The 15837-nt window shown below is 58.8% G+C and overlaps 3 protein-coding genes and 1 long non-coding RNA gene across 6 annotated transcripts in view; 2 read left to right on the top strand and 2 right to left on the bottom strand.

The window, feature by feature from the left end:
• LOC133220984 (EF-hand domain-containing protein D2-like) overlaps positions 1 to 5594 on the top strand; it is a 39322-nt gene extending 33728 nt beyond the window's left edge. For all 3 annotated transcript variants that reach the window (XM_061369497.1, XM_061369498.1, XM_061369500.1), the window contains 3 exons: positions 4239 to 4386; positions 4530 to 4664; positions 4772 to 5594. In XM_061369497.1, coding sequence (XP_061225481.1) covers positions 4239 to 4386; positions 4530 to 4664; positions 4772 to 4906 — 418 coding nt within the window. In that variant the 3' untranslated portion in view covers positions 4907 to 5594. The remainder of the gene's footprint in view (positions 1 to 4238; positions 4387 to 4529; positions 4665 to 4771) is intronic.
• LOC133220995 (uncharacterized) lies at positions 3133 to 3633 on the bottom strand. The gene is made up of 2 exons (XR_009727844.1): positions 3289 to 3633; positions 3133 to 3198 (listed from the first exon to the last, which is right to left on the bottom strand). It is a non-coding gene; the product is annotated as an uncharacterized LOC133220995 (long non-coding RNA).
• A 515-nt stretch (positions 5595 to 6109) lies between the features above and the next one.
• Positions 6110 to 7780, top strand: LOC133220989 (chymotrypsin-C-like). The gene is made up of 8 exons (XM_061369509.1): positions 6110 to 6256; positions 6372 to 6463; positions 6543 to 6640; positions 6726 to 6851; positions 6962 to 7098; positions 7174 to 7319; positions 7475 to 7624; positions 7715 to 7780. Exons 1-8 carry the CDS (start codon positions 6217 to 6219, stop codon positions 7730 to 7732), a joined length of 807 nt encoding a protein of 268 aa, XP_061225493.1. The 5' UTR covers positions 6110 to 6216; the 3' UTR covers positions 7733 to 7780.
• A 2904-nt stretch (positions 7781 to 10684) lies between these two features.
• On the bottom strand, positions 10685 to 11931 carry CASP9 (caspase 9). The gene is made up of 3 exons (XM_061369516.1): positions 11813 to 11931; positions 11556 to 11665; positions 10685 to 11224 (listed from the first exon to the last, which is right to left on the bottom strand). Exons 1-3 carry the CDS (start codon positions 11883 to 11885, stop codon positions 11132 to 11134), a joined length of 276 nt encoding a protein of 91 aa, XP_061225500.1. The 5' UTR covers positions 11886 to 11931; the 3' UTR covers positions 10685 to 11131.
• Between the last annotated feature and the right edge of the window lie 3906 nt (positions 11932 to 15837).

Raw genomic sequence — 15837 nt, 5'->3', positions numbered from 1 at the left:
CCGGGGAGAGCGGGGACCGCGGGCGGCATCACCGGGGACCGGCGGGGGGACCCCGGCCTGCTCCCTGCAGGAGGAACCCCGCAACACCTTGCAGGAGGTTCCCTTGGCTCCTTGTAGGAGGCTCTCCCCATCCCTTGCATGAGGGATGCCTGGGATACCCCCAACTCCTTGCAGAAGGGATCCCAAGGACTTCCCCCCCTCCGCAGCTCCTTGCAGGAGGATGCCTGGGGTACCTTTCCCCCAGCTCCTGCAGGAGAGATTCCTGCACACCCCAAATCTCAGCAACGGGGACCCCCGTTCCCGTCTCCTGGCAGGAGTGACCCTGGCACCTTGTATTGCAGCCGGGAAAGCTGGAGCGTACCACAAGGGACCCCCCTGCCTTCCCTCTGCTGCAGCACCGAGGAGTTCCCACTTCTCGGTGCGTCCCCAGCCTCAGTGCGTGCCACCGCGCACGGTGCAGCGTGACTCGGTGCACAGGCTCGGCCCGGGGGGAACCTGGCATCGATCCCTGGAAATTTCCAGGGGCAAACTGAAATTGCGGTGTCTGTAACCATGGTCACACCAGGATGTGCCGGGGGGCCAAGTGGCATGGGCCGGAGCTTCCTTACGGATGATGCAAAGGCAGCGTGGCTGTAGAGCAGCGAGCATCCTGCAGTGTGCTGCTGCCTCTGGACCCATCCGGTGTAAACCGGGGGTGAAATCTGTGTAGATGTGCTGCAGGCTCTTGCTTGGGCACTGCTGGAAAAGGTGGAGGGGCTGGACACAGCGAGCCCCATGGCACAAGGCTGGGGGGGGGCTTGTTTGAGGTGCGGGCAATGTTCTGCCAGCATCGTAGGCAGTGCAAGAGCCTCCTTGTTCCCTGCTTCTTCCCACCCGGACACAGATGTGCTGGTTGCTGCTTACAGCCTCTTGGATGCAGCCTGGGGTGAGGGTACAACCACGCTTAGGGTCCCCAGGACCAGAGCACCCATCTGGTGATGCTGAGCACGGGAGCTCATCGTGGTGCAGATGGTGTGTGGTGGGAATGTGGCCGGCACCACGCAGATACGGAGCCAGGCGCTCGGAGCAGACGTGTTTGCAGCGTCTCACTGCAGCGAAAGGAGCAGCGTGAGGCAGCCCACGGCGGTCTGGGAGCTGGGAAGGGGTATTCCCAAGGGAAGGATGCTGTTGAGCCATGTGCCCTTGTCACCCTTGCAATGCAATGATCTGGCTGTATGGTGTAAAGTGTGGGAGCGGGTTTGCTGCCTGAAGAGATGGTGCCGCATGGGAGAAGCAGAGGGATGCCGGCACCCCAAAAAGCACAGAGGAGGGGAGTGAGAGCAAGGAAGCGCCCTGCAGCTGGGGGCGTGCCTTGCATGGGATGAAACAACCGGGCCAGACTGGCAAACTTGCCCTTTGCAGAGCAACTCTGTGTGTGATGCTCCAAGAGGGATCTCGGAGGCAGGAAGCTCGTTGGGGCTGCTCCCCCAGCCCAGCTCCGGGCTGACAGCGGAAGCAGGCAGAGAGGAGCAGGGCCAAGTGCTGTGCGAGAGTCCCCACAGCGTGGGAGAGCAGGAAGGCGACAGGGACAGAGCGAAACCGCAGCAGGGAAGGTACAAATGAGTCACAGACCTGCGGCGTGCTGAGCCTGGTGCTCTGCGAGGCGGCTGCAGCGCCGCACGCACAGCACGAGTCAGCGCCTGCTCGTGATGGGTGAAGCTGCTCGGACACTCCTGCATGGCCCCGGGCTGCCTGCAGGGTCTCCTCCTCCCGTGTGGTGCGCAGGGGGGGTGGTGGGGTGCGGTGCAGCTGTGAGGCTTGCATTGAGGATGAGGGGTACTGGGGAGATGCAGCCGCCTGCCCTTTGGAGCTGTGTAAGATGTGGAGCTGTGCTGGCTCTGCAGCAGGAGTCCCCTGTGCTGTGCTGCAGGGTTCCAGGACTACACCCAGACACGGGGAGCTGCCAGCTCCATTCAGGCAGTGGGAGGATGGAGGGGTCAGTGGGGTGGTCTGAGGGGTTGTCCCTGCCAGGGGGGGTGAGCAGGCTCAGTGACAGACACAGAGTCATGGAATCAGTGAGGCTGAAAAGTCCTTCATGATCATCCAGTCCAACCATTCCCAGCACTGCCAAGGCCACCACTAACCCATGGCACTGAGGGCCTCGTGTACGTGATGTGTGAACACTTGCAGGGACGGTGCCTGCAGCCCTGCCCTGGGCAGCCTGTTCCAATGCCTGAGCACCCTCTGGGGCAGGAATTGTTCCTCAGCTCCATCTAACCCTGCCCTGGTGCAGCTTGAGGCTGGTTCCTCATGGTACAGCACCATCCGCAGCCTGTGCACCCCTGCTCCCACTGCCACGGTGCCTCCTTCCACTGCAACCCCCCACATCCCTCCCTTGGCAGCCCTGGCTCCTCCTGGGGACCCCCCAGCCGGGGTGCAAGCCCCACACTGCCAGACCCAGCACCCACCTTGTTCCTGCAGATGCTGTGGGAGGAGACCCACACTGAGACACTCAGCTCTGGGTCATGGCGCAGGTCCTGCAACCCCCCTCCCTGGACCAGGCAGCCCCCAAGGACCGACCTTTGAGACCCCCATTGCAATTTACCTGTCCTCAAGTAGCCCAGGGCCAGCAAAGTCCTCTGAGACACAGAACCAGAGAAGGAGAGAACGGGTTGGGGTGAAGGGACCTTAAAGCTCCTCCAGCTCCAACCCCTGCCACGGGCAGGGACCCCTTCCACTGGAGCAGCTTGCTCCAAGCCCCTGTGTCCAACCTGGCCTTGAGCACTGCCAGGGATGGGGCATTCACCCCCTCTTTGGGCAGCCTGATCCACTGCCAAGGACAACCGAGGCCCCTAAAGCACTTTGGAGCTGCCACATCCCTCAGTGCTCCCCATGGGCCAGCTGGCTCCCTCACAGGCCCCCAGCCAGACCCCAGCCCCTTGAGCCCAAACCACCAGCAAAGCCTTGAGCCCCTTGGTGCTAAGGGCATGGATCCCACCCCTGCTCCCCACAGCTGCAGCCGGAGCCTGCCCCAGTGCCCTCCCTGAGCAACGTGGGGACCCTGCAGACCCCAGCATCCCCAGCCACAGCCGCAGGTGCCTGCCCCCCGCTGCCCCCTGCTCAATAACCAGACCAAGCGAGACCAGCTCAGCTCTTGTGCCTTTATCACGCTCGAGACGCGCTGCCCCTCGCGCCGCATCTTCAGTTGCTGCTCATTGTCTGCAAGGACAAGACAGAGGGGCCATGGCAGCGAGCCCCGGCGCTGGGCAGGGGCAGCCCCTCGGTGGGGGCAGAGCCCGCGGCACCCACCTCGTGGATCCAGTCGATGTAGGCGGACACGCGGGTGAACACCGTCGGCTTCCTCAGCGTGTTGCAGCCCAGCCCCGAGCCAAAGCTGACGATTCCGGCCACCTCCCAGCGCCCCTCGAACGGGCAGTTCAGGGGGCCTCCGGAGTCCCCCTGGCCCCATGGACACCGCTCAGGACTCGCCTGTCCGGACGCTCCCCTCCAGCCCCTCACCTCCCAGTGCTTCCCATGGGCTCCACAGCCTCGTGCTGCCAGCCCACCCCCTTTAGAGCCATAGAGACAATGAGGTTGAAAAGTCCTTTCTGATCGCCCAGTCCAACTGTTGCCAGCACTGCCAAGGCCACCACTAACCCACAGCACTGAGGGTGTGTGAACACTTGCAGGGCCGGTGCCTGCAGCCCTGCCCTGGGCAGCCTGTTCCAATGCCTGAGCACCCTCTGGGGCAGGGATTGTTCCTCAGCTCCATCTAAACCTGCCCTCGTGCAGCTTGAGGCCGTTTCTCTTGTCCTGTCACTTGTTCCTTGTGAGAAGATACCGACCCTAACCTCACTACAATCTCCTGTCAGGTAGCTATGGAGGGTTGTGTGTCTTGACCTCTTGAAGCCCAGGCACATGGATGGATGCTGAGGGTCTCTGGGCAGGCAGGAGCCATCAGCTGGAGATGTCACAGTGAGGAGGTGATGGTGTGCTCGGGCTCTGGGCCCAGGGAGCCAGCAGCAGGTTTGGCAGCATCTGTAGGGGTTCTCCTGCCAAGCACTGTGTGGAAGTGGAGCTGATCCCAGATGATGCTCTGGGGGCTGTTAGTGGTTTGCCAGCAGCTTCCCATGGTCTGGCGAGCTGCCTGGGAGTGTCGGTGTCCATGTCCTTGCTGTTACCTCCTCCTGTGCTTGCTGCCTCGCTTCCCAGGCAGAGGAGACACTCAGTGATGTGACAGGACCGTCCCTCTGCTGCAGGTACGACGCGGGGAAAGATGGTTTCATTGACCTGATGGAGCTGAAGCTGATGATGGAGAAGCTGGGGGCTCCACAGACACACCTGGGCTTGAAGAACATGATCAAGGAAGTGGATGAAGACCTGGACAGCAAGCTCAGCTTTCGGGAGGTAAGGGCATGGGGAGGGCTCCACACTGACATGAAGGTACCCCCGGTGCTGCTCACCTCAGTGCTGGGCTTGGCATGGTTCTAAGGTGATGGGGAGGGTGTTGTGGTGGCTTTGAGGGCCCACACCAGTGTCTCTCTTTGCAGTTCCTGCTGATCTTCCGCAAGGCGGCGGCAGGAGAGCTGCAGGAGGACAGTGGCCTGCACGCCCTGGCCCGCCTCTCCGAGATCGACGTCTCCACGGAGGGTGTGAAAGGTGCCAAGAACTTCTTTGAGGCCAAGGTAATGGTGCGCATACCCAGGGCGGTGATGCACGAGGGTGGGTTGGTGCCAGCTCACTGGGAGCAGCAGGTGGGGATGTTGGTGGGGTCTTGTGTCCCCATCGGCAGGTACAAGCCATCCATGACGCCAGCCGCTTCGAGGAGGAGATCAAGGCAGAGCAGGAGGAGAAGAAGAAGCAGGCGGAGGAGCTGAAGCAGAGAAAAGCAGCGTTCAAGGAGCTCCAATCCACCTTCAAGCAGTGACAGCGCACAGTGCCGGGCAGGACTGGTGTGCAGTGCCTGGAGCCGGGAATGCCACGTGTGCCACGTGTCGACTGTAACGGGAGCGATGCCCGAGCTGTGTGCCTGTGACTGCCCAAAGGCCGGGCTCGACCCAGCGCCCGGCCCTCCCTTCCCCTCCTGTGCTGCCTGTAGGTGTTGTTCTCACCCCTCTCTTGCCCCCTTGCAAGCTGCCCCTGCCCAAGGGGTGGCAGCGCCGTGTCCCTGCTGGGGCTGCTGCTGCCGGGGCAGCCGTGCCGGGGGTGCTGTCCCCACGCTGTTGTGTTGTGCATGCACCCTGCAGGACTCGGGCGGTCACCCCGGGGGGGTCACAGGGACTCGGTGCCTGTTGCCATTGCTGCTGGAGGGGTCCGTGTGTGCAGTGCTGCGGGATGGGAGCCTCCCGTGGTGTGCAGCCCCCCGAGGGCTGGGTCTCTGTCCTGAAGCTGTGTGCGAAGGCGGCTGCTGGCTCTTGAGGCTGTTCCGTGTTTTCCTGTCGTGCTTGGCCCAGGAGGGCGAGTGTTGTAGCCACACGTGGTTGGGGGAGCTCCCGTGTTGGCTGTACCGACGTGTCTGTCCCGCGGTGTCACCCCGGGGGTGTACGGGGGGTGTTTGTGTGGTTTGTGTGGTTTGGGTTTTTATTTGAATCCCAAATAAATATTATATTTCTTAAGCTGGGTGCCTGTGTGGGGCTGAGGTGCAGCCGTGCTCTGGTTGTGTCCATGCTGGTGGCAGGAGCCACACGGGGAGCAGGCACCCCATCACCGCTGCGGGTGGTGGTGAAGCAGGATGACCCATGGAGGTGCTGGGACAGCAGCATAGGAAGCAGCGGGGGCCTGATCCACATAGGGTGTTACTGAAGGTCTTCAGCATCCCTGTGCTATGGGGCTGCCCCCACGGCACCTGTGGGGTATTGGGTGGCCTTGGCCATGTGGAGCATGAGATAAAGAGACCCTACTCCTGTGGTGCATGGGGGGGCAGGTTTGGGGGCCGCACCCTGGAAGCTGGGGGCAGTTGGGCTGCCTGCAAGCACAGGGAGCAGTGTGGCTGGGGGCTGCCCGCAAGCTGCACCCCAGGAGGGACCCTGTGTGTCCCCAGGTGTCCCTGCTCTGCCACGTTGGCTGGGCAGCTGTGGCTGTTCCCAGGGGCTGATAAGAGGGAGCAATGGGGGTGAGGAGCTGCCCCCCAGCGTGGGACACTCACCAGATGTTGGCCAGGGGAGGGTCAACACCAAGGTCCTGGGGTGCTATAAGAGGGGTGAGCGGCCCCTGCAAGCACTCTGGACTGCTGCAGCCATGCTGGGTGCTCTGTGCCTCGCTGTGGTGCTGGGCTACGGTGGGTCTGGGGCGCAGGAGGGGATGGGGTGAGGGGCCTGGGACCCCGGCAGCCGCTGTGGCCCTGGGCAGGGGGTGCAGGCGGCCGCTGAGGTCCCTTTGCCGGTGTCACCCAGCCTATGGATGTGGGCAGGCGGCCGTGGCATCGCTGCATCGCCCCCGCGTGGTGGGTGGTGAAGATGCTGTGCCCCACAGCTGGCCATGGCAGGTAAGGGGGGGTGCAGGGATGGGGATAGGGGTGGGGACTGGGACATCCCCACACTGATGCTGTGCCTCTGCTGTCACAGATCTCACTGCAGTACATCCAGAATGGGAAGTGGTACCACACATGCGGCGGGACCCTGATTGAAACCAACTGGGTGCTGACGGCTGCCCACTGCATCAGGTGGGTGCTGGGTGTAAGAGAGGGGTCCATGCAGGGGGGTCAAGATGTCTATGGAGACTGACACCTCTGTTTCTGCCCCTGGAAGCTCTACCCTGACGTACCGCGTGGTGCTGGGCAAGCAGGTCCTGTCGGATGAGGAAGAGCTGGGCTCGGTGGCTGTGGGGGTGGAGAAGATCATCGTGCACAAGAACTGGAACTCCTTCCTCATCATGTATGGGATGGGATGGGATGGGTCAGGGATGGATGGAGGGGGTATTATGGCTGGGTTCCGCTTCCCTACGAACCTGATCTTCCTGTCCCCACGCTTGGCTCTCCCCATAGCAATGACATCGCCCTGATCAAGCTGGCAGAGGAGGTGCAGGAGAGTGAGACCATCCAGGTGGCCTGCCTGCCGCCCGCCGGGCAGATACTGGAGAACAACTACCCCTGCTATGTGACCGGCTGGGGCCGGCTCTGGAGTAAGTGGGGTCCGTGGGGAGGAGTCAGCGGGGTCCAGCGGGGGTGCAGGGTGTGATGTGTGCCTCTTGTGGCAGCGAATGGGCCCCTGGCTGACGTCCTGCAGCAGGCACTGCTGCCCGTGGTGGACTATGAGACCTGCTCCCAGCGGAGCTGGTGGGGCACCTACGTGCTCCCCAGTATGATATGTGCTGGCGGCGATGGTGTCATCTCCAGCTGCAACGTGAGTGATGGGCAAGGGGTGGCAACGGTGGGCGCAGGGCTGGTCTGTGCTCCAGGAACAAGGGAGGCTGTGGAGCCCATGGGAAGCACTGGGAGGTGAGGGGCTGGAGGGGAGCGTCCGGACGGGCGAGTCCTGAGCGGTGTCCATGGGGCCAGGGGGACTCCGGAGGCCCCCTGAACTGCCCGTTCGAGGGGCGCTGGGAGGTGGCCGGAATCGTCAGCTTTGGCTCGGGGCTGGGCTGCAACACGCTGAGGAAGCCGACGGTGTTCACCCGCGTGTCCGCCTACATCGACTGGATCCACGAGGTGGGTGCCGCGGGCTCTGCCCCCACCGAGGGGCTGCCCCTGCCCAGCGCCGGGGCTCGCTGCCATGGCCCCTCTGTCTTGTCCTTGCAGACAATGAGCAGCAACTGAAGATGCGGCGCGAGGGGCAGCGCGTCTCGAGCGTGATAAAGGCACAAGAGCTGAGCTGGTCTCGCTTGGTCTGGTTATTGAGCAGGGGGCAGCGGGGGGCAGGCACCTGCGGCTGTGGCTGGGGATGCTGGGGTCTGCAGGGTCCCCACGTTGCTCAGGGAGGGCACTGGGGCAGGCTCCGGCTGCAGCTGTGGGGAGCAGGGGTGGGATCCATGCCCTTAGCACCAAGGGGCTCAAGGCTTTGCTGGTGGTTTGGGCTCAAGGGGCTGGGGTCTGGCTGGGGGCCTGTGAGGGAGCCAGCTGGCCCATGGGGAGCACTGAGGGATGTGGCAGCTCCAGAGTGCTTCAGGGGCCTCAGTTGTCCTTGGCAGTGGATCAGGCTGCCCAAAGAGAGGGTGAATGCCCCATCCCTGGCAGTGCTCAAGGCCAGGTTGGACACAGGGGCTTGGAGCAAGCTGCTCCAGTGGAAGGGGTCCCTGCCCGTGGCAGGGGTTGGAGCTGGAGGAGCTTTAAGGTCCCTTCACCCCAACCCGTTCTCTCCTTCTCTGGTTCTGTGTCTCAGAGGACTTTGCTGGCCCTGGGCTACTTGAGGACAGGTAAATTGCAATGGGGGTCTCAAGGGTTGGTCCTTGGGGGCTGCCTGGTCCAGGGAGGGGGGTTGCAGGACCTGCACCATGACCCAGAGCTGAGTGTCTCAGTGTGGGTCTCCTCCCACAGCATCTGGAGGAACAAGGTGGGTGCTGGGTCTGGCAGTGTGGGGCTTGCACCCCGGCTGGGGGGTCCCCAGGAGGAGCCAGGGCTGCCATGGGAGGGATGTGGGGGGTTGCAGTGGAAGGAGGCACCGTGGCAGTGGGAGCAGGGGTGCACAGGCTGCGGATGGTGCTGTACCATGAGCCCCCGAGCAGGGCTGCCCACCGGCACTGCGGTGCTGCCATCACCTTGTCATGGGTGCTGGGCCCAGTGAGAAGCTTCGTGCCAGAGGATGGAGGATGGTGGTGCCTGGAGCTCAGCGGGGGACGTGATGGATGGTCCCCAGCTCAGGAGTGATGCTGCCACCAGCCTGAGCAACACCAGCACCAGCCTGGGGAGCGATGCCATCGCCTGCACTGGGCCTGCAGTGGGGCCCAGGAGCAGTGGTGCGAGCCCCGAGGCTGTGGGAGCCACTTGCCTGGGCTGTGGCTGGCTTGGGGCAGGGTTGTGGGTCCGTCTGGGGACTGAGGGACACCTGACAGCGTGGCCAGAGGTTTAGTGGGTGAAGAGATGCATGGGGAGGGCAGCAGCTGGGGGTGCTGCTGGGTGCTGTGGCAGAGGGATTGTACACATCACCCCTTGGGTATTAAAGACCTGCCCAGAGGATGTGTGGAGATGGACCATGTACTGCAGGGGGGCTCTTGGGGGTGGGAAGAAGAGGCTGGGGAGCAGGACCCCACCATGCGGGAGGCACTGCCTGGTGCTGCAGTCACATCGAGACGTGCTCTCATGTCACCTCTGTGTGTCCACCTGGGCACCCTGTCCCCTCCTCAGAGGTGGTGTGGTGAGTGTGGGAGCCCTGGGCACCACTGCAGCACTGGGGCTGGTACCCAGCGGGTCAGTGGTGGTGGGGAGGGAGCAGGACCGTGCCTGGCACTGGCACCCTCTGAGATGGGTCCCACCCCAGTGAAGTTGTCCCCTCCTGCAGGAGGTGGTGGAGAGTCACAGTCCCTGCATGGGACTCGGCTCAGCCACGGCTCGCAGTGAGACCCCACAGGGGTGGGTGGCCACGAGGCTGCTGTGTGACCTGAGCGAGGCCAGCAGGGAGCCTTTGGGGTGTGTGGATCCCTGGGTGGCTGTGCGAGCACCCAGCACACCCGAGGGACAAGTGGGGTGTGCTGGGCTGTACTGTGTCAGGGGGACACGAAGCACCACGCTGTGGCTGCTGGCACTGCCCATGTGTCTGTGATGCTGACAGAAGGCAGCCCCTGTAAACCACATTGGGTGAGGAGTGGCCCAAGTTGCTATTGGCACCCACAGGTGATTCCCAAAGCCTCCCTCGCTCCCCCAGCAGCACGGAGGCACTGGGGCGCAGCACAAGCTGCCTTTGCTGTTCCGAAGCAGACCAGGACTGTGAAATGCCCCATGCAACTGGGGGGCACCCATCAGCTCTCCATCCTGTCCCGGCTCTGCACAGTGACACTTCCCTTCCCCACATACCCCATGGCAGCTGCATCTCCCCAGGGCAGCTCCTCAGTCCCTGAGGACGCCTCTCCCTAATATCCCACATCCATCCCGGGTTTCTAATCCAAAACTATCACCACAGCAGCTCCCCAGGGCAAGCGCTCGACCTCAGCTCTGGGATTCAGAGGGATCCTCATCAGGCTCCTCTCTAAGTTCGCATTATTGCAGATTGCCTCAAGGGGACACTCGCTGCCTTCTCGCATGGCCACGTCTCGGCTGAGAAAGTTGGGGCTCTTCAGCCTGGAGAAGAGAAGCTGCGTGGAGACCTCAGAGCAGCTTCCAGTGTCTGAAGGGGGCCTATAGGGATGCAGGGATGGACTCTTCATTAGGGACTGTAGTGATAGGACAAGGGGTGATGGTTAAAACTGAAACAGGGGAAGTTTATATTGGATATAAGGAGGAAATTCTTTCCTGTGAGGGTGCTGAGGCACTGGAATGGGTTGCCCAGGGAGGTTGTGAATGCTCCATCCCTGGCAGTGTTCAAGGCCAGGTTGGACGAGGCCTTGGGTGATATGGTTTAGAGCGAGGTGTCCCTGCCCATGGAAGGGGGGGTTGGAACTGGATGATCTTGAGGTCCTTTCCAACCCAAACAATTCTATGATTCTATGAAACGCTCCCAGTAGCAGCAGGAAGATGAAGATTTACATGGATGAGGCTTTTCTTGCTCTTCTTGCAGAGAAGCCTTTGGGAGATGTTGAACTGGCACTCACAGCACGGAACAGACGAGGAAACACAAAGGATTTTCTTGCCTTTTCCATTGTGTTTTACTGGAAATCTCAATTACAAAACTCATTCCATGCCACTGAAGTGCCAGGCTTTGATCCCATCAGTTGGTTTTCCAGGCAGAGAAGGCCGCAAGTGTGGCAGTCACCAAACAAAATACCCTGAGGCTGAGCACAGGCGCATCGCAGCGAGCTGGAGGTGCTCTCCTCTGCGAGCACAGAGGCGCTGGGCCAGCGCGTGCCCTGGCAAAGGGGCTTCCTGCTCCATCCGTACCATTCCCCATCGGCACGGCGCAGCCTCCATCTCCTCCCTCTTTCACAGCACTCACGGGTGACATTCCTCAAGACAAACATCTCGACAGACAGAGATGGCACCAGGAGCATGGCTGCAGGGTCCTGGAGGGAGCAGGTTTCCTCTGGCTGCGGGGAAGCAGCTCTGGAGCTTGGCAGCATCCTCGGAGCATCATTTGCACTTGAAGAAGAGTTTTTTACGGAGGAAGTTGAAGCAGCCTGGGATCTGCTTGTACTTCCCCTTGGCAGAGACAGCATTGGCCACCTGAGAACAGGAAGAGAGTGGATGAGGAGCAGGCAGGACAGGGAACTCAGGGATGCGTGGAGAACTCACAGCAGCTTCCAGTGTCTGAAGGGGGCTACAAGGATGCTGGAGAGGGACTCTTCATCAGGGACTGGAGCAATAGGACAAGGGGTGATGGGTACATATGTACCATCGTGTCTTAGGAGTACCACAGAGTGCAAGTGAGCACCATGGACATCTCCAGGCACAAGAGAACCACCAGGACTTCCCCAAGGGCACGATCTGCCTGGACACAGGGCAGCAAGCTTATAACAGTGACCCAAGTCCCACGAGCTTGGACTTTGACACTCACCCGCAGTAACATGTTCAGCAGGTCTTCCGAAGGGGCGTATTGCTCCAGCACGCTGTCCAGGGTTTCCACATACCATGAGCCACTCGACACCTCCCTCCAGGAGACAAAACCTGCAGAGGAAGAATGAGAACATCACTGCCAAAGACAGTTTTATGTTCTCGTCTCACTAAGTTCCTGCCATCTCCAATTGCCCCAAACCTCCCCCAACTTGGGCTACAAATCTCCAACACTTTGGCCAGTTCCTCTGGGGATCTCACCTGGAAAAGTTGAGTAGGAGACCAAGATGTCACTGGGAGTGGGCAAACTGGCTACGGCATCTGGCTCGTCCATGATACCTGATGGGGCCTGGAAAGGAGTCGCATCTGACTCCACAGAACCTATGAAGGCTGCTTGGAGACCTCATAGCAGCCTTCCAGTATCTGAAGGGGGGCTATAGGGATACTGGGGATGGACTCTTCATTAGGGACTGTAGTGACAGGACAAGGGGTAATGGGTTAAAACTTAAACAGGGGAAGTTTAGATTGGATATAAGGAAGACATTCTTTCCTGTTAGGGTGGTGAGGCACTGGAATGGGTTGCACATGGAGGTTGTGAATGCGCCATCCCTGGCAGTGCTCAAGGCGAGGTTGGATGAAGCCTTGGGTGACATGGTTTAGTGTGAGGTGTCCCTGCCCGTGGCAGGGGGGTTGGAACTGGATGATCCTAAGGTCTTTTCCAACCCAAACCATTCTATGATTCTATAATCCCACTGTCCATGTTAGCGACAAAGATGTAAAACAAGACCGGTCCCAACACCGATCCCTGAGGGACACCACTTGTTACTTGTCTTCAGACGGACATTGAGCCATTGACCACAAATCTTTTTGTGCAGCCATCCAGCCAGTTCTTTGTCCACCGAGTGGTCCATTCATCAAATTGATGTCTCTCCAATTTGGAGACAAGGATGTCGTGTGGGATAGCGTCGAACGCTTTACACAAGTCCAGGTAGATGACATCAACTGATCTACCCCTGTCCATCAGTTTTGTAGCCCCATCATAGAAGGCCACCAAAATTGTCAAGCAGGACTTCCCCTTAGTGAAGCCACGCTGGCTGTCACCAAGCACCTTGTTGTTTTTCATGTGCCTTAGCATGCCTTCCAGGAGAATCTGCTCCAAGATTTTGCCAGCACAGAGGTGAGACTGACTGGTCTGTAATTCCCTGGGTCATCCATTTTCCCCTTCTTTAAAATGGGGGTTATATTTCCCTTTTTCCAGTCATCAGGAACTTCACCTGACTGCCATGATCTATCAAATATGATGGCCAGGGGCTTAGCAACTTCATATGCCAGCTCCTTCAGGACCCGCAGATGGATTTCATCAGGTCCCAAGGACTTGTGCACATTCAGGTTCTTAAGATGGTCTCAAACCAGATCCTCTTGTACAGTGGGCCTAAGGTCTTTATTCCTACAGTAGAATTACTGGGGCTGGGGCTGCTGGGCTCACTGCAGGGCATCCCTGCTCCAAAAACCTCACCAGTTTCTGATATAGCTGCAGTCTTTGAGGAAGTCCAGGCTGGAAATGCTGGAGGAGGCTTTGGAGCAAGCAAAGACCCATCTCTATGGGGCTGATGTGGGGCTCAGGGACCCCCAGGTTGGAGAAACCCCCTGCATATACCCTGGGGCAGGGAGAGGGATGAGTAACTCACGTCATCTATACAAATGCCTGTAATATGGGGGAAAAACAAGAGCAATTAGAGACGTGTGCATGTCTATGGGGATATGATATAATAGGCGTCACAGAAACATGGTGGGATGGCTCCTATGACTGGAGCGTTGGAATGGAAGGTTACAGGCTCTTTAGAGAAGACAGGCCTGGCAGGCAGGGAGGGGGAGTTGCCCTTTATGTTAGGGATAGGCTGGAGAGTATGGAACCGTCTGGGGACAGGGGAGCAGTTAACAGAGAGTTTGTGGGTCAGGGTTAAAGGGAGAACATCCATGGGGGACATTACTGTGGGGATCTGTTACAGACCGCCTGATCAAGAGCACTCTGTGGATGAAGTGCTCTGTAGGCAGACAGGAACAACCTCACACTCACGGGCCCTTGTCCTCATGGGGGACTCCAACCACCCTGACATCTGTTGGAATGACGGTACAGCCCGGCACAAGCAATCCAGGAGGTTCCTCGATTGTGTGGAAGACAGCTTCCTTCTGCAAGGAATAGAGGAGCCGACAAGGAGAGGTGCCATGCTTGACCTCCTGCTCACCAACAGGGAAGGGCTCCTTGGAAATGTGACGCTCCAGGGCAGCCTTGGGTGCAGCGATCATGAGATGGTTGAATTTGAGATGCTCAGGACAGTGAGGAGAGCATGCAGCAAGCTCACTGCCCTGGACTTCAAGAGAGCAGACTTTGGCCTCTTCAGGAACCTGCTCAGTAAGGTTCTGTGGGATATAGCCCTAGAGGGCAGGGGGGTCCAAGACTGTTGGTTGATCTTCAGGGATCATCTGCTACAGAGAATCATAGAATAGTTTGGGCTGGAAAAGACCTTAAGATCATCAAGTTCCAACCCCCCTGGGCAGGGACACCTCGCTCTAAACCATATCACCCAAAGCCTTGTCCAATCTGGCCTTGAACACTCAGGAGTGTTGCATCCCAATGAGAAGGAAGTGCAGCAGGGGGGCCAGGAGACCTCCTTGGATGGATAAGCAGCTGCTGAGGAAACTTTGAAGGAAAAAAGAGGGTTATAAATGGTTTAAGCAAGGACAGGTGGCCTGGGAAGAATATAGGGATGTTGTCTGGGAAGCTAGGGACCAGGTTAGGAAAGCTAAGTCCCAGTTAGAATTAAACTTAGCTAGGGATGTTATGGACAACAGGAAGGGATTCTATAGGTACATAGCAAATAAAAGACAGACTAGGGACAATGTGGGCCCTCTCTGAAAGCTATCAGGAGAACTGGCTACACAGGATTTGGAGAAGGCTGAGGTTCTGAATGACTTCTTTGCCTCAGTCTTCACTGGCAAATGCTCTGACTGCACCACCAAGTAGGTATATGTATGTATGTATATGTGTCTACGTACATGTACACGTGTATATATATATATATGCACATTAATATATATCCATCTTATTGGAGAAGCTGCAATGCCTGTCACTGGGACTGGAGTATGTGCAGTGCCTGCGGGTGGTACAGCCCCAGCAAGAGACACCAGCTACAGTGACTGTGGCTGTGGTTGGAGCAGCTGCAGTGTCTGTCGCTGGGGCTGGAGTTGCTGCTGTGTCTGTTGTGTTGCTAGGAGATCCAGAGGCATCTTTTTCCCCTTGAGGGTACTGGAGTGGCCCGAGGGCAACTGCATGAACTGTCTCTCGTTTGATTTGTTCACAGGTTTGTTGTTGCTCAGGGCCCCATTTGAAATCCTTCTTCTTCCAGGTCTCTGCTAGAGAGGGCTTTACAATCAGGCAGTAATTTGGGGTGTGCATTCTCCAGAAGCCCACACCACCTAAGAAAGTGTTTGTTTCTTTCTTGTAAGTTGGTGGAGATGTTGCTGTGATCTTGTGATCGCATCTGTGGGAAAGTGACAACATCCATCTTGCTATTTTATTCCCAAACCCTGCTGCTCCTGTGCAGGTCCCTTGACCTTACTCTGTTTTATGGCCAAAGCAACCTTCAGCAGGATTTGGATTATTTTCCTCCCTTCCTCAAAAACCTTCTGCCCTGCATCGCCCCACACAGTAGTGTCATCAATGTATTGCAGGTGTTGTGGTGCTTGCCCCTGTTCCAGTGCAGTCTGAATCAACCCATGGCTGTGTTTCCACCCCTGGGGCAGTCAGTTCCAAGAGTACTGGACGCCCCTCCAAGTAAAAGGGAACTGTGGCCTGCACTCTGCTGCCAAAGGGAGTCAGAAAAATGCCTTGGCAATATCAGTGGTGGCATCCCACTTGGCTCCAGTTCACGTTGTAGTTCCAACATGTCTGGTACGGCAGCACTCAGTGGTGGTGTGACTTCATTGAGGTCATGATAGTCGACTGTTAGCCTGCACTCTCCATTAGACTTTGCCTGTGGCCATATGGAGCTATTAAAGGGTGAGTAGGTGCTGCTGATCTCTCCTTAGCACTGTTGTGGTTGTGATTGCCAATTCTTGTTTGAGTTTTAGCATCTGCCCAGCAGAGAGAGCAGGCAAGGCAGAGAGCTGCTTCATTTCCTGTGTCTCTAAAGCAGCTATGGCAAAAGGGCAGAGGTACCCTGTCTGGTGCTTTTTGGTGCTTGAAATGCCTCTGGGCCAGTCACAGAGGGATGCTTTTGGCACTC

The sequence above is a fragment of the Neopsephotus bourkii genome, unplaced genomic scaffold, assembly GCF_033783945.1.
Source record: "Neopsephotus bourkii isolate Nb327-2 ecotype Australia unplaced genomic scaffold, CSIRO-AGI_Nbou_v1 NB_1500, whole genome shotgun sequence".
NCBI lineage: Eukaryota > Metazoa > Chordata > Aves > Psittaciformes > Psittacidae > Neopsephotus > Neopsephotus bourkii.
This window is presented reverse-complemented; position numbering and strand designations above follow the sequence as displayed.

Excerpts from the sequence above, each read along its gene's own strand:
- LOC133220989 (XM_061369509.1), top strand. The coding sequence starts at position 6,217 with ATGCTGGGTGCTCTGTGCCTCGCTGTGGTGCTGGGCTACG. Across the intron at positions 6,257-6,371 it reads CGCTGTGGTGCTGGGCTACG|CCTATGGATGTGGGCAGGCG; the intron begins GTGGGTCTGGGG and ends GGTGTCACCCAG. Across the intron at positions 7,099-7,173 it reads CGGCTGGGGCCGGCTCTGGA|CGAATGGGCCCCTGGCTGAC; the intron begins GTAAGTGGGGTC and ends CTCTTGTGGCAG.
- CASP9 (XM_061369516.1), bottom strand. The coding sequence starts at position 11,885 with ATGGACGAGCCAGATGCCGTAGCCAGTTTGCCCACTCCCAGTGACATC. Across the intron at positions 11,666-11,812 it reads CTCCTACTCAACTTTTCCAG|GTTTTGTCTCCTGGAGGGAG; the intron begins GTGAGATCCCCA and ends CTTCCTCTGCAG. Across the intron at positions 11,225-11,555 it reads TGCTGAACATGTTACTGCGG|GTGGCCAATGCTGTCTCTGC; the intron begins GTGAGTGTCAAA and ends TCCTGTTCTCAG.